Source organism: Typopeltis vanoorti, chromosome 20 (genome assembly GCF_054136105.1).
Source record: "Typopeltis vanoorti isolate ZY-2024b chromosome 20, IOZ_Tvanoo_1.0, whole genome shotgun sequence".
In the NCBI taxonomy this organism is placed as follows: Eukaryota; Metazoa; Arthropoda; class Arachnida; order Uropygi; family Thelyphonidae; genus Typopeltis; species Typopeltis vanoorti.
In genome coordinates this window covers 93699098-93721188 of record NC_143568.1, presented here as the reverse complement: position 1 = coordinate 93721188, position 22091 = coordinate 93699098, and the positions used below count along the sequence as shown (strand labels likewise).

The window sequence follows — 22091 nt, the reverse complement described above, 5'->3', positions numbered from 1 at the left end:
GACGAGTTGCCATCGTTCACCAATCGGATGATTGCTGGACGTTGACCTTAAAATTTTAATATTTTTATGTAAAATTGGGGCTTGAAATTGCGGACTTCGTTATATCGAGGCTTCGTTACCAGAGGTAACGTTAGCTGAGGTATATCTGTGTGTGTGTATATTTTATTTTATTTTATTTTATTTTTTTCCTTGGGATCCTATGAATTATGGTAGCCATTTTTATTTGTGAATTTGTACACATTTTTATGTTGGAACATTGTGTTAATAATAATCAGTCCATGTCCCGAGCAGAAATCCAACACGTATTTTCCATCATTAGCTTTGCTATTTTCTCCAAATTTTCCCAAATATTTTTGTATGTCTGACAGTCATTTCCTACTCTGCTATTTAGATCTCCAATATTTTTCATTGTGTCAGTTGCTTTCTCTAAATCTTCAAAAAATTCCTCCACTTCTACCTTAGTCGAACATTCTGTGGGACCATTGGCACAAGTAAGTCTCATTGTCTAGTTCCCCATTCTGATATTTGACCACATCACTCTACTTGATATTGCCTGCCATTCAAGAAGATTAGCATCGTATTTAGTGTTAAATACTCCTTCTTTTCCTTGATTGTCATTGCCTGAATATAACATTTTGTATATATTGCTGAGAAAGATCTCTCCAGTTTTTGTCTTTTTTTGTTTCAGTCACACCTATTATGTTGATCTGGTACTTGCTGCTGCATAGCTAAGTTAATGGTATAAAATTAAAAACTTGTATTCTTTAATGTTTTATTTAATTTCACATTCATGCATGTAAAACTTTCAACATTTAATTTGCTCACTTCACGCCATGCAGGAGGTTGTAAAAAAAAAAATACATCTTAATAAGTAACCGTATGAAACTGTAAAAGATGCAACGAAAAAATTATTGTTTTCTTCATTTTCACAAGGATGAAGAGATAAAAATAACAGAATGAGGCCAATTTTACTTTATAGCCACCTATCAAGAGCATATCTCTTTATAAAAATTATAAAAATTTCAAATTTTTTACATGGTCCCTCACATAATTTTTTTAAGCTTTAGTCAGCTGTTTGAGGCAGTTTTTTTCATAGAAGAAACACTTTAATAAAGATGCTTTGGGACATACATATTCCACTATATGTATAAATGAAACAAAAAATCACTTGTAGATTCAACCTAGGGACTGCAGGTAGTGCACAAAATGGGGGGAAAAGAACACTAAACAGGTAGTTCCTATCTTGAAAACAATTAGTTTGTATGGAAATGCAAATAAGAAATCAGAGATTCTCACCTTGATCATTAAAATGGCAATGAGAAATTAGACAATATATAAATATGCTGTTTTAAAATTCTGAATATAACATTTATGAAAATTATGAATTATGAAAATTCTATGGTTCCGCAGAATAAAAATGGCTTCCATAATTAATAGGAAGCTGGAAAAATATTTAAAAAAAAATTGTTAAATAATTCAAAATACAAAATTATGCTGCTTTGATTTAATTTGATGATTTAAGATGGAATGACTCAATAGGATCTCTGAATTCATTACATTGTATTAGAGGATTTAACCAGACAGCACTGGAATCTGCCATGTTAATCATTAACAAAGATTCAAGAGCACTTGCATATTATTATTGACTTATAAATGGTATGATGAAATCAGAATCCAAACACTCCCAGATCAAAGCATACCTATTGGTCAGCTCATTACATTAGTATATGCTGGCCTGGTTAGCCGAGTGGTTAACGTATCTGCTCTCCAGCCAAAAGGCTGCGGGTTCAAATCCCACCATTCATGGATGTTTGTGATTGTCTGTGAAAATACTAGTGGTGGTGGTGGTGGGCAGTAGATGACTTTAGTGTAAATGATTATAGTAGTTGCAGTTCACTGTAGTTGGTGGATTGAGTGGTGGAGAGGGAGAGTTGTGGAGTGGGTGCCCTCCCTCGATGAGTCTTTGGACTCCTTGGAGGGGTCACATAATAATAATATATGAAAATACATATAGAAGAGACAATGCAGAAACTGTCTATGAAAAAGTGACTGGAGGGAGTCTGTGAGAGGGAGAAGGGGGGGGGGTATCACCTAATAAGTTAATGTGAGCTTTGTATTCCAAGGTCAAACCAACTTAGGATTTATGTCACTGTGTTAGGGAGTTGTATTAATAAGAAGTAGTGTCTTGAACAGAAAGGTTATTAGAGAATATGGAATTTGTAGATGTAATGTTTTTTGTCAGGAAAAGCTAGAGGTATAGATCAGCTCAAGAAAAGAAATTTTATCTTGACTGGAAATCTGATTACTGTCAAAAAGAGTAAAGTGACATTCTTCTTATGAGAAATAAAACAGGACTGTGTTTGGTAGTATTACAGTGCAGTAAATTATCCTCACCCTACTGGAGAATGGTAGGAAGATCATTGTTTAAGACATTAGCTGCAGAAGATCTTGAAGTTGAATGTTGGCTTGTAAATAATTAATTTTAGTCAGTAAATTATTTATTTGTATTCCCGTTTCATGTAGTTTTTTTGTTCCAGAAACTTCAGCATGAATCATAAACTTACTTTATTTACAGCAAATTCAGATGCCTTCTCTATGAAGACACTGTCCAAATTCTACTGTAATGATGGATTTTTTGATTCTCAAAATCCAGTAAATTGATGTGAAATAACTGATACAATGTATACTAATCTGAATAATTAATACTGCTTTATACTTATATTTAATCTGAATATATATTTTTTCTTTTTATCATACATTGTGCTTCCAAATTCCACATGCCTGTGATTATTATTAATCACCCATCATATAGATGAAATATATCAAACATTTTATGTTTCATATTCCTGTTATTTTAATGGTTTCTAAATGTTATTTCAATATTAGTGACACTTCACATCCATATTTTGATTGATATGCATACAAGTCATGGCTGGTATGTTGGTTAAAAGCCAAAACATGGACAGGAATCACTTTGTCATTTTCTCATTTTGGAGATAATCACCAAACAGTGAACAACATTTATATATATAGCCTATGTAGCTCAGTTTATATTGACGATGCATTTTGATTGGAAAGACATAAGTATGAATCCCATCTAGGATGCGAAGAACTGTTATTGGGGCTTTTCAAGTGAAGGTTAGTTAGCCAATGTTCTACAGAGTGGCAAGGTTTTTTCTCCCTGGAACCCCAATTTTTTAAAATACATCTGTAAATATGTATTCTTCTGGCTAGTTAGCCAGAAGAATACATATTTGCAGATGTAACAGACAATGCAGAGATGGGATTAACCACCTGGAATAAGCAGTAAGCAGGTATCTAATTAGCCAAGTTACTTGTCCTATCTATATACATACTGTATACCGTACACATGCACACACATATTGCTGTGTGGAGAAGAAAAAAAAAAAAGTAAAATAGAAGACTTGAGGAACTACCAACCCAGAAGAGTTTTTGCAAAAGTCATGACAAATAGGCTTTGCTCAATTCAAGATGTGCATAGCCAAAAGAAAAAGAACAATCAGCCACTTATAAATGACTTCATCACAATGGACCGTATTCAAGCTCTTCAGCAGATTGTTGAATGATGCACTGAATACCATTTCCTGTTATGCCTCCCTCTCTTTCCTCCAAATTGATCTGTTATCTGTCAAGACTCCAATATTAACAGATGTTAAAATTCTGTCTTTTAAGGCACATTTTACTGTATCAATCCATCTAGATCTTTGTCTTCCTCTGGGTCATTTTCCTGCCAAAGAGCACTTGTTTTGCTAATCTTTCTTCTCCATTCTGTTTAAGTGACCATACCACCTGAAATTGGCTATACTAACATATTCTTGAGTGCTAACAATGGCAAGTTCTTTCCTAATGTTCTCATTTTTAATATGATACTGCGATTGATGCCATCTGCTCACTCCACTAATCTTTCTCAAAACGCTCATATCAGAGGTCTCTAGTTTTTGATCAAGGGTTTTATTTCTAACCCTGCTCTTGGATCCATTTTACTGTATCAGTCCATCTAGATCTTTGTCTTCCTCTGGGTCATTTTCCTGCCAAAGAGCACTTGTTTTGCTAATCTTTCTTCTCCATTCTGTTTAAGTGACCATACCACCTGAAATTGGCTATACTAACACATTCTTGAGTGCTAACAATGGCAAGTTCTTTCCTAATGTTCTTATTTTTGATATGATACTGCGATTGATGCCATCTGTTCACTCCACTAATCTTCCTCAAAACGCTCATATCAGAGGTCTCTAGTTTTTGATCAAGTGTTTTATTTCTAACCCTGCTCTTGGATCCTTAAGTTAAAGTTGGTTTGAACACTGTCTGATATACAGCTGATTTAGTGTTTTGACTAATTTCTTTCTTATTCCATATAAATTTATTCAGCTAACTTCCTAACCAGCTTTACTAATTCTGTTGTCTATTTCCATATTTAATTTACCATCTTCACTAAAAATTGTACTAAATAGCTGAAATGTTTTACTTGTTCTATAGGTTTACCATTCAGGATATAGTTGATGTTTTGAATATTTCTGACTTTTTTTTTTTCATTGTCTTTGACTTTTTTTTCTGATTTTCATAACACATTTATTACAACAGTTATTCAATCTAGTCAGGGAATCTTGCAGACTTGTACTGAATTTATTTAGAAGTATAACATCATCTGTATAAAGTAAAGAGCTAAAATTAACATCACCAATTTTGATATCAGATTTAATACCACTTTCCTTCATATAAATATTGAATAACAGTGGATATAATGTGCACCCTTGTTGCTCATCTGATTTAACATCATCTTTCTGTACCTTTTTCAATTCTAACTGCTGACTTACAGGTTAAATAGAGATTATGCATTGCTTGATATATTGTCTCATTTACACCATATTAACTGTAGTATTTTGAAGACCTTTCCTTTTGGCACCTTGTCATATGTCTTTTCGAGATCTATGAAACTTAAGTACATATCCTTGTTACATTCCCAAGATTTCTCAGCTATTTGTCTTAAAGTGAAAATCTGATCCTGAAAATCTCTATTTGGCCTGAATCCAGCTTGTTCTTCACAATTTTTTGTAGCTGTGTATCAAGTATACTTGCATAAATCTTGCCAGGAACACTCAGTAGGGAACTATCTCTATAATTCTCACATTCAGTTTTATTTTCCTTTTTATAGATAGGTACCATGAGAGCTCTATTCAAATCATCTAGAATTCCACTCTCTGACCCAGGCCGTCTGAATTATGCACTGGTGCCACTGTAAAGCTTCTTTACTTCCACATTTGAACATTTCTGGTCAAATTTCATCTACTCCAGCTGCCGTTCCACATTTCAGGTTTTTGATGGCTTTTTCAACTTTAAGTATGGATATGTATTTCTGATGCTGCTTGTTTCATTTAGCACTCTTTCAAAGTAATTACTCCAGACATCTAGAATATCTTTATCTTCAGTTTTCATGTCACTTTATCATCACTTTTTTCTTTTACAGTACTCTTTCCTCCATTTTTAAAGCTTTTTCAATAACTAGAATATTTTGCCATCTTCCTGATATTTATTTTCTCTTTTCTTACCAAAGTCTTCCCATGTCTTTTGCTTACCTAGTTTTACAAAATGCTTTGTTTTCTTGCCTTTTTCTCTGTATTCCATAAAAGCACAAGCTGACTTACTTGCTGTCAACTTTTTATATGCTTTCTTCTTTTTATTGACTCCCTCTTTAATTTCCTGAGTCCACTTTGGAGTTTTGATTTTTCTATCCTTACAGACAACCTCATTACATGCCCGTGCTTCTTTGGCTGAATCAATCAATGTCTTCTTCAGAGTTTGTGACTGAGTTTCCTAGGTTTGGTTCTTTTTTTCAAACTCTTTCATTTTTTCTTGAATTATGTGTGTGTATTTTAGTATACAGTTAATCTCTGAAAGCCGTTCGACTTTGTTTCGTTTTAAAACTTTCTTATACACTCCTCTTTTCAGTATGAAATTCAATTTTATCCTGCTGAAAACTAAATAGTGTTTGGACACTTTCTATTATTATTATTATTATTATTATTAAACAAGACCTCATGGAGTCAAAGACTCATCTAAGAGGTCCTTTTATCTCACACACACATCTCATCATACTGTGTCTTAAACACATTCAAACTCCTTGCAGACACCACACTCTCAGGCAAGGCATTCCAATCACTCACAACTCTGCACGGAAAAAACCTGCCTCTCACTCCCCTACTCACACCCTCTTTATACAGTTTCCAGGGATGACCTCTGGTTCTCCCCTGATCTCCCACTATTCTCTGTAGAACTTATCCACCATTGATCCTATAACAACCCCTTACCAACTTGTAGGTCTCTATCATATCTCCCCTCTTCCTTCTCTCCACTAGACTATGCAAATGACATCTTTCAATCTTTCCTCATACTCGACATTCCAGAGGTCAGAAACTACCTTAGTCAGTCGCCTTTGGACCCTTTCCAACATCTCTTCATCCTTCTGAAAACCAGGTGACCAAATCTGGGCACAATAGTCCATGTGTGGCCTAATCAAAGCCTTATACAATGGAACAAGAATCTCCCTACTTCTACATGTCAGTGTCCTCCGCATCATTCCCGGAAGTCTTTGTGTTGTCTTCACAATTTTGGCAATGTGTCCCCTTAATTTTAGATCCTTATCCACTCTCACCACGATCTCTTATTTCCTCTACTTCCAACAATATATTCTCACCAAGCATAAATTCTGCATCCCATCTTTGTTTTCCAAATTTTAAAACCTTACATTTTGCAACATTGAACTCACATCCCCATTTGCTTGCCCAATCACTCAATTTATTCAAGTCTTCTTGCAAGGCCACAACATCTTTACTACTCTTTATGGTTCGTCCCAACTTTGCATCATCTGCAAACAACTGAATATCTCCATCCAAATCTTCACCAATATCATTAATATACAAGTTAAATAGTAATGGCCCTGAAACAGACTCCTGAGGCACTCCACTAGTGACTTTCCTTTTCCTGGATATTGCACCCCCATACACAACTTGTTGATACCTATCAGATAGCCAGTCTCCAATCCAATGCACTAATCTAATATCCAACCCTATCTGCTCTAGTTTGATGTCAACTTATCATGAGGTACTCTATCAAAAGCTTTTGCGAAATCCAAGTATATTACTGTGTATCCTTCTCCTCTGTCCAAGGAAGCAGTCACTTTATTGTAATAAGTAAGTAGATTACTAAAACACGACCTCCCTTTAGCAAATCCATGCTGTCCATCAAAGATTATACCATTGTTGTCAACCCAACTCTGGATCCTAGTTCTCACAAGCTTCTCCAACAACTTAACCACAACACCTGACACACAGATAGGCCTATAGTTTGATGCTTGAGTTCGATCACCTCCTTTATGAAATGGCACAATCTTGCCCTCCTTCAATTCTTTAGGAATTTGACCAAGTGCAAGACTTGTATTAAAAAAATATGTCAAGGTAGGTGTCAACTCTCTGGCACATTCCTTCAGAATACGCAGTGATATATTATTAAGTCCCACAGCCTTATTTACATCTAGTTTACTCAACTCCCCAAACACCTCTTGCTCACTTACAGTCACTCTCTCCTCCCCATCATCAACTGCTCTTAATCTCTCCATGAAATCACATTCACAAGATTGAAAGATCTTTATGAACTGCTCATTAAGTATCTCCACCACACATTCTGCAACAGCTGTCTTTATACCATTTCCTCCAATCATTGTCATCCTTCCATAATCATTCTTTCTTTTGCTGGAAAAAGGGCATTGCCTCCACAATGCCCTTTTTCTCTGTATTGCATGCTTAATATCTTTATTCATCCATCTCACACCTACCTTATTTAACCTTCTCACCCATGGTATACAATTTAGACATTGCATCTACTAAATAGTTTTTGAAAATCCCCCAAGCTGCATTGATCTCTTTTCCAGCTAACTCCTCATTCCATGCTACACCTGCAAGCTGTCTCCTGAGCTCTTCATAATCACCCCCCCCCCCTCTTGTAGTTCCACATATACCCTTTTTTTTCACAGGGGTCCTTGCACTGCTGGCAACCACCCAGGTAATCACCTCATGGTCACTTTCACCAATTGGTGGATGATTTGACACCTCATTGATAATTACATCCTCCGATGAGATGACCAAATCCAAGACCCTTAATCCTCGTGTGCCCTCTGTTACATACTGCCTGAGGTAGTTATCCCTCAAAAACTCAAGAAACTAATTTTCTTTACTTCCAGTTGCTATCTCTTCATTCCAGTCTATATTGCCATAATTAAAATCACCCATAATGATCGCCCTTTTCTTATTTGCTTGGCTTATTTGACTATACATTTCACTATCACCACCATCCACATTACCAGGTCTATAACAACATCCCACCAAGTATTTGATTCTATTCACCTCTATCTCACACCATACTGCCTCAAAACCACTGGCCCTATTTCCCTCTTGCATCTCTACCTTGTATGGACATAACTCTTTCTCTATCATCAATAGCACTTGATCCAGTTGGAAAACATTGCTGTCAACTATAACATAATCAATTAGACTTCTTATTTCTTGCATCTTCTCTCCATGTGAATATGTGCACAATTTTATGTTGGAACATGGTGTTAGAAATAACTAGTTCATCTCCTGAACAGAAATCCAGCAAGGAATTACTGTTATTTGCTTTGCTCTTTTCTCCAGTTTTTCCCAAAACATTTCTGTATGTTAGGGTCAAAGCTGTATAACTGAGAGGAGACCTCCACATAGCCTTTAAAGGAATGCGGAGAACCGACCAGGGCTTCTGACCTAATGTCCAATCCTCACCTTCTCGTGGTGCACCCTGTTGGGTATCTACTTTGATACTGAACGAACGAGGATGGGCTGGCAATTTGGGATTTAGCCGACCAAATTGTATTCTTATTGGTTAAACCAAAATAAAAAATGATGGTACAACATGACAAAATTTCATGCCGGCTGGGGCGTCGCCCGGTTAAACAAGGCCCCCGATGTTTTCGCCAGGGAACCAGGGCGAACAGTGAAAAGTCAGCTACTGGAACAAATCTGAAAACAAACCCCAACTCAACATCACCAGAGTTAAAGATCGGTACTATCAACGTAAGAAGCCTGAATGGCAAAGAAATGGAGCTAGCTGAGGAATTAGATAAGTACCAGATCCACATAATAGGGGTGACTGAAACAAAAAAGACCAAAACTGGTGAGATCTTTCTGAGCAATAAATACAAAATGTTATATTCAGGCAATAACAATCAAGGAAAAGAAGGAGTAGCCATAGTATTCAACACAAAATACGAGGCTAATCTTCTTGAATGGCAGTCAGTCTCAAGTAGAGTAATGTGGGCAAATATTAGAATGGGGAACTGGACAATGAGACTTATTTGTGCCTATGGTCCCACAGAAGGTTCTACTAAGGTAGAAGTGGAGGAATTTTTTGAGGCTTTAGAAAAAGCAACTGACACAATGAAAAAGGAAAAGTTGGTCCTTGTTGGGGATCTAAATAGTAGAGTAGGAAATGATTGTGAGACATACAAAAATATTTTGGGAAAATTTGGAGAAAAGAGCAAAGCTAATAATAATGGCAAATATCTGTTGGATTTCTGCTCAGGACATGGACTGGTTATTACTAACACCATGTTCCAACATAAAAATGTGCACAAATTCACATGGAGAGAAGAGGCTAGGAATAAGAAAAGTCTCATTGACTATGTTATTGTTGATAGTGATGTTTTCTCCCTGGTGCAGGACACCAGAGTGTACAGAGGATTTGAAATTGGAAGCGATCACTATTTAGTCTTGAGCAGGATAAAATTGAATTTCATATTGAAAAGAATAACATGTAAGAAAGTTTTAAAGCGAATAAAAGTTGAGCAGCTCTCAGATGTAAACTGTAGACTAAAATACAGAAATATTATTGAAAAGAAAATGAAAGAGTTTGAGAACAGGAATCAAACCTTGGAGATTCAGTGGCAAACTCTGAAGAAAACATTGATTGATTCTGCCAGAGAGGCATGCGGTGAGGTTGTGTGCAAAGATAAAAAAATCAGAACACCCTGGTGGACACAGGAAGTTAAAGAGGCAGTGAAGGAAAAGAAGAAAGCATATCAAAAGTTCCTGGCAAATAAGTCAGCTTTTACTCTTACAGAATACAGAGACAAATGTAAGAAAGCTAAACAGTGTGTAAAACTAGCTAAAAAAAGTCATGGGAGGACTTTGGCAAGAATATAGAAAATAAATATCAAGAAGGTGGCAAAATATTCTGGAGGTTGTTGAAGAAGCTTAGGAATGGAGGAAAGAGTGCTGTAAAAGGAATTAGAGATGATAAAGGTGAAATGAAAACAGGAGAAAAAGAAATCCTTGAAGTATGGAGTAATTACTTTGAAAAACTGCTAAATGAAACAAGCAGTGATGACAGCACAGTGATAAAAAACACTGACCAGGCATGCAGTCAGGAATACATATCCATACTTGAAGTAGAAAAGGCCATCAAAGGCTTGAAATGTGGAAAGGCAGCAGGAGTAGATGATATTTGACCAGAAATGCTGAAGTATGGTGGTATAAGAGTCTTACAGTGGCTGCACTGCATAGTTCAGAAAGCCTGGACAGAGGGACGAATTCCCGATGATTGGAGTAGAGCTCTCATAGTACCCATATATAAAAAGGGAAATAAAGCTGAATGTGAGAATTACAGAGGTATTTCCCTACTGAGTGTTCCTGGCAAGATCTATGCAAGTATACTTGAGAAATGGTTGAGAAGAATTGTGGAAGAAAAGCTTGGTGAAGAACAAGCTGGATTCAGGCCAAATAGAGGCTGTCAGGATCAGATCTTCACTTTACGACAAATAGTCGAGAAAGCATGGGAATATAACAAAGATCTGTATTTAAGTTTTGTCGATTTGGAAAAGGCATATGACATGGTGCCAAGAGAGAAGCTATTCAATACGCTGCAGTTATATGGTGTCAATGGGGCATTATATCAAGCGATACTTAGTCTTTATTTGAGTTGTGAGTCAGCAGTTAGAATTGAAGGAAGTACAGGAAGATGGTTTAATGTTAAATCTGGTGTGAGACAAGGATGTACATTATCCCCTCTGTTATTCATTATCTATATGGATCACATTATGAAGGAATGTGGTATTAAACCTGATATCAAAATTGGAGATGTTAATGTCAGCTCTTTGCTTTATGCGGATGATGTTATACTTCTAAATAAATCCGCTACAAGCCTGCAAGATTCTCTGACTAAATTGAATAGCTGTTGTAATAGATATGGTATGAAGGTCAGCAATAAAAAGACAAAGACAATGAAAATAGGCAGAATCATTGAAAATGTCAACTGTGTTGTGAATGGAGAACCTGTGGAACAAGTGAAATATTTCAGCTACTTAGGCACAATTTTTACTGAAGATGGTAAACTAAATATAGAAATAGACAACAGAATCAGCAGGGCTGGTATCGTGGGAAGTCAATTGAATAAATTCATATGGAATAAGAAAGAAATTAGTCGGAACACTAAATTAGCTGTATACAAGACTGTGTTCAAACCAATTTTAAGTTATGGATCTGAGAGCTGGGTCAGAAGTAAAACACTTGATCAAAGACTAGAGACCGCAGATATGAGAGTCCTGAGAAAGATTAGAGGCGTGAACAGATGGCATCAATGGCAATATCATATTAAAAATGAGGATATTAGGAAAGAACTTGACATTGTCAGCATCCAGGAATGCGTTAGCAGAGCTAATCTCAGATGGTATGGTCACTTAAATAGAATGGGAGAGGAAAGATTAGCAAAACAAGTGTTCTCTGCCAGGTTGGCAGGAAAACGACCCAGAGGAAGACCCAGATATAGGTGGATTGATACAGTACAAAGTGCCTTAGACGATAGAAATATAAGATCTGATAATGTTGGAGTCTTGACAAGTAACAGACTGATTTGGAGGAAAATTGTAGATAGGAAGTTAGTAATGATGTAATTTTTTCATGTAGTACTGTCATATCCTGTACACCCCTTGAGGGTACATGGCAGGAATTTGATGATGATGATGATGAAGTAATCATTTCCTACTCTGTTATTTAGATATCCAACAACAACCAACTTTCATTTTTCATTGTGTTATATTCTTCTCTAATGCCTCAAAAACTTCTTCCATTTCTTTTTCCACAGTAGAACCTTCTGTGGGACCATAGGCACAAATAGATCTTATTGTCCAGTTCCCCATTCTGATATTTGCCCACATGCTTGATATTGCCTGCTTCAAGAAGATTACTCTTGTATTTAGTGTTGAATATTATAGCTACTCCTTTTGCCTGAATATAACATTTTCTGTTTAAAATATGTTCTCAGTCATTTTGGAGTATTATATCATCAGAGTATATGGCTTTAGCCCCCTGTATTAGTGTTTTATTATGTCATATTTCTATGCAGGATGGTGATGAGAATTAATATTTAGGTAACTGTTACTGTGTATAGATAGCGTAAGAAATACAGCTTTCTTAGTCTGTGATTAAATAGCTCAATTTTTATGAAATTTTGCTGGAAGAAACGAACAAGATTTTGGACTGTTATCATCCACCAAAAAAAACCAGGCACACTTAATAGCATCTAGAGGGTGCAGTCTGGATATAAGGACACTAACATGAAGACTTTTCCCTGTCATTTTTGTATTGTGTATCTTTATGATCACACTGTGACTACTCTAATCTTGAGAATGCATCGCTAACTGGATTTAAAATATTGGTAATAATATTTTTTTTTCTTTTACCTATCGTGGTGTGAGAAACCATTAAAAAACTCTCAAAATAATAATTATTTGAAATTCAGTTTTCTTTATGTGATAGAATCATGACTTTTAACAAATTATAGTTCTTACTTTTTTTTTAGAGTCATACGTCAAATGCTTCAGTCTCTACCTCCTATATTAGATATGTTATCGCTGCTGTTGTTTTTTATGCTCACGTTCTCTGTTTTAGGTAAGTTCTCAACTAGAATAACTACTAAATTGAAAATTATATGGATATTTGTTGCTTGCTTACTTTTTTTTGCATCTTAATTGTAAACATTTAAACCAGAATTAAAATTAGCTCACCAGCCAAATTATTATGGCTACCTGTCACCTAAAGACTTCCTTTATCCAGCCTGTGTCTGACCAACCAGACTGCACAGTTGGCTGGAAACAAGATAGTTGTGATAGTATCCTGGTATAGAGATTGCTCTCATAAACATCGCTAGGGCCTTTCATCTTTGTTAAAACACACCTTGATCATTAATTCTTACATGGGATTCTTTCAAACCAGGTATTGCCCAACATGATGACCATGTGGCCTGATGGATCTGGACTCTTCCAGCATGACAACACCCATATCATAAAGCTTGCATTGAGCAAACATTGTTCTTAGAGCATATCCAAGCATACTGTATGCTCCCCTCGCCACCTAATTCTAATAATTTGAATTATATTAAACATTTTGTTTGGCTACTGACCTGCAAGACATTATTCTGTCTAGTTGGTCCAGAATACTCCAGGACACTTTCTGTGGTCTTATGGAGTCAATGCTAAGATGGGTGCAAGTGGTTATCTCAATGCCATAATGGTTTTTTTCACTCATGCATATATATTGATAAGTTTAATAAGAATTAAGGATGACAGATTCAAATTTCATAAAAAATGGCTATCCAGATCAGTTTTGTTATATGTATACCAGACCTAAGCCATTAGATGACAATGCTGACACAAAAATTAGTTTTTGCTGACATTTAATAGTTGCTAAAGAAATTTCCTCATACCAACTGGCTTGAATTTATCTGCTGTATAAATTATACTATGTAAAATTCTGGTTCCTTGAGTCTTTGGGATTTGAAACATAGCAAGTCTCAAAGGTAAATCTGTAAACACTGTGACTGACAATATTGCAGAAATCAAGGTTGTTTTATTTCTCATCAGATATATGGCTTTTGTTATTATGATGAAAATTATTATGGTGACTAAAGATTATGCTGAAATATTTGGTTGTTGGATTGTTTGGTTTCTCTTAGCGTTAGAACTTGTATTGAAGGACATGATAGGATAATGTTTCGTGCAGATTGAGCTTAATCAAGTCTACCAACAGCTACAGCTCTCATTTAAATTAGGATAGATAATAGATAGATATACTGTATTGAGAGCAAGATGGTTTCACATTCTATGAAATTACTTTAAAAGTTTTCATAGTGTTAAATAATTTTATATCCTCTCACAGGCTCCATCAGACCACAGAAAGTATCCTGGGATATTCTGGACTAACTAGACAGAATAATGCCTTGGAGGTCAGTGCCGAACAAAATGTTTAATATGATTCAAATTATTAGAATTAGGTGGCCAGGGGAGCATACAGGATGCTTGGATATGCTCCATGAACAATGTTTGCTTGCAAGCCTTATCATATGGGTGTGATAAGGCTTGTAATAGCTTTTTTTTTTTCCCTTTCATAATATGTGTTCATGTTATTAGTCTTTTCAACTGAAGGTAAACATAGCTGGTATCATACAAAGATGGCATGGTTTTCCCTAACAGAAATTTAGAACTTTGATGAGAGGTTATATGCAAGCTCCTTGTCTGCAATAGGTCAATGAGCATAATGTGTTAAAGTTGTTCCTATTTCTGTAGTCAGTAATTTTTTGTTGAATACTTCCCTAAGTAAAATATCTTATAAGGCTCATTTTTCTAAACATATATTTGATGGAAATGAGTTTTCTAGTTGCTAGTGAAAGACAATAACGAAAATATTACTGCTGAAATAAGTTATAAAAACAAAGGCTGATCTTGGAAAAAAGAAATTGAGTCTGACAACAAGTTATACAGAATTTTATCTTCTATATAAAACAAAGCAAAATATGAATAAAGCGAATGCAAATGTATGTGTCATGTAAACTAAGTTGGATGCATGTTACACAATAGTTTAACTAAAGATATCATACATCTTATCAAAAATAAAAGAACAGTAATTAAGAGCTATTCGATTAAAAATGAGTTAGTTTAATTGAATGTAGTGATTGCAGAGTTAACAGTCCACACAATGTGAAAACTGACCAAAGAGTACACAATTTGCAAACATAATTTACTTGCCTCATAGCTTTATTAGCTTTGGCAAAATTTAAACAACTAATCAATCTTAAAAGACATGTTTGATGATGAGAGAGATGTTTTCTATTTGGCCAAATGAATAGTTATATTTCTTGAACATTTATTCAAAAGAAATATCCATTGCTTTAATCAGTTATTTATAACATGTATTTTTGTAGTATATGTTGTATTGTGAAATATTAATAATATGAAAGTGCTCAAGAATTGATGTAATTTAGAGCATATGTGACTGATACTAGTGCTTACCATTGTTAACATTGCAGCTGAGCAATTCCAAAACTAAAACTAATTTCTTTAGTTCGTTGAGGATTTTAGACACAAGAATTTTAAGAGATCTTAGGAGCAAGAAAATATTGAAGAAAAGTGTGAGGAACGTGTTTAGTGAAGTTATAAGAAGTTATTTACTTATAGATAAAGATAGATGTTGACAGCAATATTTGCAAGATAGAAATAAAAAAATCTCTAAGAACCTGATAGAAGTAAAGAATCTATAAGAACCTGACAGAAGTAAAGAAATTTGTAATATTGTTTTGCAGCATTTGTTTGACTAGCAGTGGAGGAACGCTAGAAAATAACAGCAGAGGGCAGCTAGCACACAAATATATACAGGTATCCCTTGATTAACGGGTTAATTAATCCCTCACTGTTACCACGTATATCAAATCTAATAATCAATAGTAAAAATTACAATTCGTCCATGATCGATTACTTATTAATAATTCGTTTTATGTGGTACTCTTTTAGGAAAGATAAAAAATGAATGCAAAGTAAATGTTTAATAAACGCTTGTACCTACATTATTTACTGCAATTTTTTTTATCAAAAGAAGTTATCAAGAGTCGTTTGAGCAGTTTTAGTTTTTTTTCTTATTGGAATAAATTCTACGATAACAAGCAAAATGACTCTCCATACTTCGGCAAACAAGCAATAAAACATAAAGAAAAAAATACTGCAATTATAATACATGATGGTACAAATTAAGTGGATATTGAATCCAACATTATTTCAAAGCCGAATAGAGAAACTACTAGAATTTCATGCCGAATATATAGAAACTAAAAGTTTCGGTGGATGCAAGCATAAATAACCTTATGGGCAACTCATAGTAAAGGTGGAGTAAGCTTCGGATCACTTTCCTTAGTATTTTCCATAAATGTAAAGCACATCTCCTAGAGGACATGTATGATTAATAAGTCTGACTTTTTATTGTAATACATGGTTTATTTATTTTCAGTCACAATCTAAAAATTATTGAACAAAGAATAAAAAAAAAAAAAAAAAAAAAAAAAAAAAAAACTAAACCATACTATACTGACATCGGAGGTCATGGTATCTCTTAGATACAGTTTACTGTCAAATATCACAAACCTTTACATAACATGTGTTAAACCAAACTGACAGCAAAAAAACAGTGCGGAATATCACTCTTAATGCGAATGCACAGCTACTCATGACCTCCAAGCTATACTCTGAATTGTGTAAGAATATTTATATTAAACATTTTGCTTGTATCAGTCAGATTAGCTGCGAGCTCCTCAGGGTTGAAAGCGTGTTAATCAAAACTCTTGCTGCGTATATCAAGGGATTGCCGCAATTAATTTTGGCACGATAATCAAATCCGCATTAAGCAAATTAACGCGGATTTGATTATCGTGCTAAGCAAGGGATACCTGTATATATATATAGAGAGAGAGAGAGAGAAAGAAATTATAGAAAATTCGAACTTATAGAATAATATGGGTTGTAACTTTCTATAAAATTAATTCGGGTAAAACAAAAGTTTTATTCAGAAGTGTACAGACAATACAGCCTCTTAATAACTGATATTTTCAAAGTATTTCTTTCAAGAATTTGTTTAACTGAGGAAGCAAAGTAACTGTTGAAAATTCTTGCTATTAGTGATTGGAAGAGAAAAAAAATTATTTTAATATATGTGCCTCTGTTACACTGTAAGAACTGTAATTTCTTCATATTGCATGGAAGAGTTTTTTCTGTTTATTGAATATTCTCTCTACTGCTAGAAGGTGGACTATTTTGTTCTCTCTCTCTCGGAAAGGAAAAGATGACTGAGAAAAACTGATAATTTCATACAAAGATTTTTTTTTTTGCTTTATAAATTTTTGTGCTTTCTGTACCTAATGGCTGCATTATAAACAGCTGTTATACACATTTTCTGAAATGGAAAATTTGAAAAAGGATGTTAGGACAAATGTTTTTAGTTAGCTATTATGTTTTGCTCACATGCATGCATAATGCATAGGATGAGGAGGGAAGTGTTTTTCATTATGAAGTGTCATTCCAGTTGTCTCTAGTTACAGTAGTTCTTGCCAAATATTGAACAAAGACTGTAAAATGTCTTTATACTGTATTTAGTGATAAAATAAAACTACTTGTTTTTCTTGCTTCTGCCGTATAGCATCTGTTGAGATTTATTTATTTATTCGTATGGAGTTTCCTCCCTTTTTCTCCCCCATCCCTATTGGGGAGAGTTGATCCCCCCTCATGGGGATTAGGTATTTATGGCTGTAGATGCGGGATGAAAAACACCAGATAAATTGGCGGAAAAAACCCTACTGCTCGCCCCCAAGACTGGTTAACTTGGCTATGGCTGAGGAAGATCCTCAAATTCCTCACGTCTTTGATGGGAATCGAACCTGGGATGCTCCTTCCCCAGTCATATGGTTGGAAGTGCACAGCCACTAGGCTAACTGCACGGACTGTTGAGATTGGAATTTTTAATAGTATATATAAGAACCTTTTTATTCAGATCTTTGGAAATGACAGAAGTAGTAAAAATTTTTCTATTCATGAATAAAAATGAATACATCTGTGTATTATAAAAAAGTCTTTGATCTACAACAAAATACTAGCATATGTGATATATCTCATTAGACAGAAGAGCCACTAACAAAAAAAAAAAAGTAATTAACGTAGGATTCACAAAAGGGTAAATAATTCCGATGATGATCAGAAATTATTATTTATGTATCCTATTACTGTGTAAAAAAATGCACACTGATCCTCAGTAAACAAAAGAAAATTCTTAGAAAAACCAAGCAAAATATAAGTGAAACAGAGAAATAAATGCACATAACAAGCACAACAAATTTTACAATATGATTTGCTTCTCTGTCAACCAACATGTATTCCTACCACGCCTAAATGAATCACGTTATCAACATTATTAGTTCATTGGATTAAAGCTGTTTATTATTGGTTAGTTATTGATATTTGCAAACAAATCTCTTTCCCATAATTGGAAAAAAAAAAAGTTTTTTTTTTTTAATTATGCTATTTGCTTCACCCAGCAGCTTATAAAATGCACATCTAATATCACAGATGCTGATTATTAATAATTCGTTTACAGTAATGAAAGTATTTCTATTCATATTTCTCATCCTCACATGACTTATTAATGATGGATCACATATTTACACCTTTTATTAATTCAAATATACTAACCAAGTATAGCATTGTCCTTAATTATTGTTTTCTAATATACAGGGTGTTCGGGATAAATTTGACAGTTTCGTAAGGAAAAAGAAAATCTTCTTTGTATCTATTAAATTTAATGAATTGACAAAAAAACATTACAGGCAGAGTTAATTACAATACTATCAACAAGATTTACTCAAAATAACCACCATTAGCATCGATCACAGCTTCAATTCTGCTTCGGAACCTCGAACAAGCTGATGCTACAGTCTCCCTGGGAAGGGCCGCAAAAACTGTTTTAATTTTATCCATTAACTGGGCTTTTGTATTACTGGAAGTGCGATTGGTGTCTTTTTCAACTGCGCCCCATAGAAAATAATCCATGGGGTTAAGGTCTGGGGAGTTTGGAGGCCAAACATTTGGACTGGTGAAGTCGTAGAAATTTTCAGACAACCATTTTTGACTTTTCCCAGAGGTGTGGCAAGGGGCCGAATCCTGCTGCCATACATACGGCCTACCATTGGCTACCCTTGTTATCCAGGGCTTGACTACAGTTAGCAACTCCACGAACAAAGCCCGAATTCCAATGCCAGGGTTCTTCAACACCTGTTCCTGCAGATTTGCGAGGAATTCTGCTGTATGAACGCAATCAGATCGTCTGCTAGGGATCTTTCTTCTTGCTACATCCTCGTAGTCACCATTGCAAGTCTCTAGTTCATGCCTGATTGTTTTTACTGTATTCAGGGAGCATTGGGCAGCAGTCGTAATATCCTTATTTTGATGGCGGGCATGAATCATCATGATACAAGTTATTCTCTTCCATGATTCAGGTGGGTTCCAGCTATCCATCCTTTCTGACATCTTGTATATGAATGAAGAAGGGTCCAAACTTTTAAATGAAGAGAAGTGTGTGTTAATACATGTAACTTACGGAAAAATATAATTAATTATAAATATGTCAAATTTATCCCGAACACCCTGTATATTAAAACAAACACGTTAGTCCTCTCCACTCTACGCTGATTTGGTTACAATCAAAGAACAGTCATCATGATATGTGGCACATCCACCAAAACACAAGCACAAAATTTCCTAGATTGGATGACAGCGAGAGAGTCACGAGCGCTCCGATATGAATGTATTAAGTGCCACTTAATATTGTGATGTTATTTCTTGGCCTATGTTTTTCTTCGCTATGAAAAACATCATTTTAATTGAGCTCAATGCACAACCATCTTTGTTTATTGTATAGTTCACATTGAAAGAAAGTATGTGAGTGAATTAATTAATAATTTACAGCTTAATGATTTGTGTATATACTTTTACTAAATGAGTTGTGCATAATTACCATAAATAATTGATTGATTAAATTATTTATGTGGATATGCGTAGGTAAATATCCAAGTCAGTTTCAATGATGCCCCTTTAGTTGGAAAGACCTAGGTTTGAATTCTGTCTAGAATGTGAAGAACCTTTATTATCAGAACTTTTCAGTTGAAGGTGAGTTAGCCAGTCTCATATGGAGGTGAAGGGTTTTACCTTGCAGAAATTTAGGTTTTTCATCCCACAAAACAGGCAAACCAGCAAGAACATGCAAAATTGATAGCCTTAATACACAATGCAAAGCGGATTAACTTCCCTATCAGAACATTTCATCAGGTTTCAAGTTACTTGGCCATAATAAGCCATTGAGTCTAACACACAAGGGGAATTCATATTGAGATATGCATGGAGTAATTTCTGACTTCAACAAAATAATTAAGATAGTTTCTTTGTATTGAGTTGAATACTTGAGTCATCTGAAATCAATAATAGTATTTCCTAAGGACAAATCTGGTTACACATGCATGCATGCACGCATAGAAAAGGAAAATCATCATCTTTTGCAATAGTCTTTGATCTCTAACATACAATTTAGGTCAGGGCTGTCCAACCTTAGGTAATCCGAGGACCGCATTAAAAAATATATTTATCCGAGGGCCACATCACAATGAGTATCTAGTAATTTGGTGAACAACAGTGACACAACCTCAATAGCTGGAAAAACCAACAACACTGATCCCGCGCTCACATTCCCCGTTGAGTGCCCGGCGCATTCACGTTAGAACAAACAGTGTAAGAACGCTTCTTTGATACATCTAATATTTGAAAAACGTGGGTATATAGTGATTTAAAAACACCAAATAAAATTACCAATATCAAGATTATCGATTAGTGATAGAATTACAATATCTAATACACATTCTATTGAAATTGTTATTTTATTTTTTTTAACTCGTGAAACTCAAAACCCACAGGTGGGCCGCACAAAATCGCAGCGTGGGCCAGATGCGGCCCACGGACAGTGCTTTGGATAGCCCTGCTTTAGGTGATAAATGATTTTCATTACCTGCAGTGAAAGACCACTACCCTGCTCCTCCCTGCAGGCTAACTGGCTTGAGAAATTTCTTGTTTGATCTCTAGAGCATATTATCTTGCCATAGCTACTTAGAGTATCAATGTGCTATAGGTTTGCAGCATTTCATGGGATTGTTATTTAAAATAAGAAAAAATATACTATACTTTTAATCTTACAGAGAGCTTTAGTTCAGAGAATGAAAACATATATGGTAAGCATATTAAATGAACATTAGACGTACTTCAGTTTGAACAGAATTAACTCTTCCTTAACTAAATCTTCTATTTCAGCCTGAATTAGTACAAATAAGTAAATAAATTGCATCCAGAATTTTGTTAAGAATCTAATCCCCCCCCATTAGAAATCTCCTCCCTTGAATTCTGTAGATATAATATTTCTGCGTGCGTGCATGGGCGCACAGCAAATTCCCCATTAATGCAAACATGCAAAAACCGTATGATGAGTACAGTTTTAGATTCTATAAAGTAGAACATGCTGTTGAAGGAAATCCTCTAATATAAATTTGCAGTGAAATAGATGCTTGGAAATCATGCATATATCAAAGCATTTCCAATGTCAAGAAGCAGAAGTAATTCTGAATATACACAGTGGCCCATAAGTCATGAAGGGGTTTAAAATAAGTACTTTTTTGTAACTAATAAAAAAATCTCCATGTTCTGTATTTCATTATAACAAAAAAATAATAAAAAATAATTAATAAATAAAAGAGTTATTAAATGTTTAAACCTCATCATGACTTACGAACCACCCTGTTTAACTAAATAGTAACTCAGAGGCTTGCTTGTCATTGTGATATAATACTTAGTAGAATTTAATTGAGACATGAATTGTAATATTAATAAATTATTGATAGATTCTAATATTTTGTTAGACATGACTACATTAGAACACTGAAAAAACACAATGAGACCATTCGAAGCAATTAAAAAGAGCATACGATATGCAACTGTAATAGATAATATCAGCAAAAATAAAATAATAATAATAATAATGTCATTTCCCTCTGGAAATCATCCAGCTATTTGTCTCATGTATATGATATTGTTCTCATGTATATGATATTTCATATGCATGAGAAAAATTTATAGACAAATACAG

At 34.8% G+C, this 22091-nt stretch overlaps 1 protein-coding gene across 1 annotated transcript in view; it reads left to right on the top strand.

The window, feature by feature from the left end:
* LOC150095666 (two pore channel protein 1-like) overlaps positions 1–22091 on the top strand; it is a 355100-nt gene that overhangs the window by 118847 nt on the left and 214162 nt on the right. The window contains exon 6 of the mRNA XM_090409936.1: positions 12901–12989. Within this exon, the coding sequence (XP_090266062.1) occupies positions 12901–12989 (89 nt within the window). The remainder of the gene's footprint in view (positions 1–12900; positions 12990–22091) is intronic.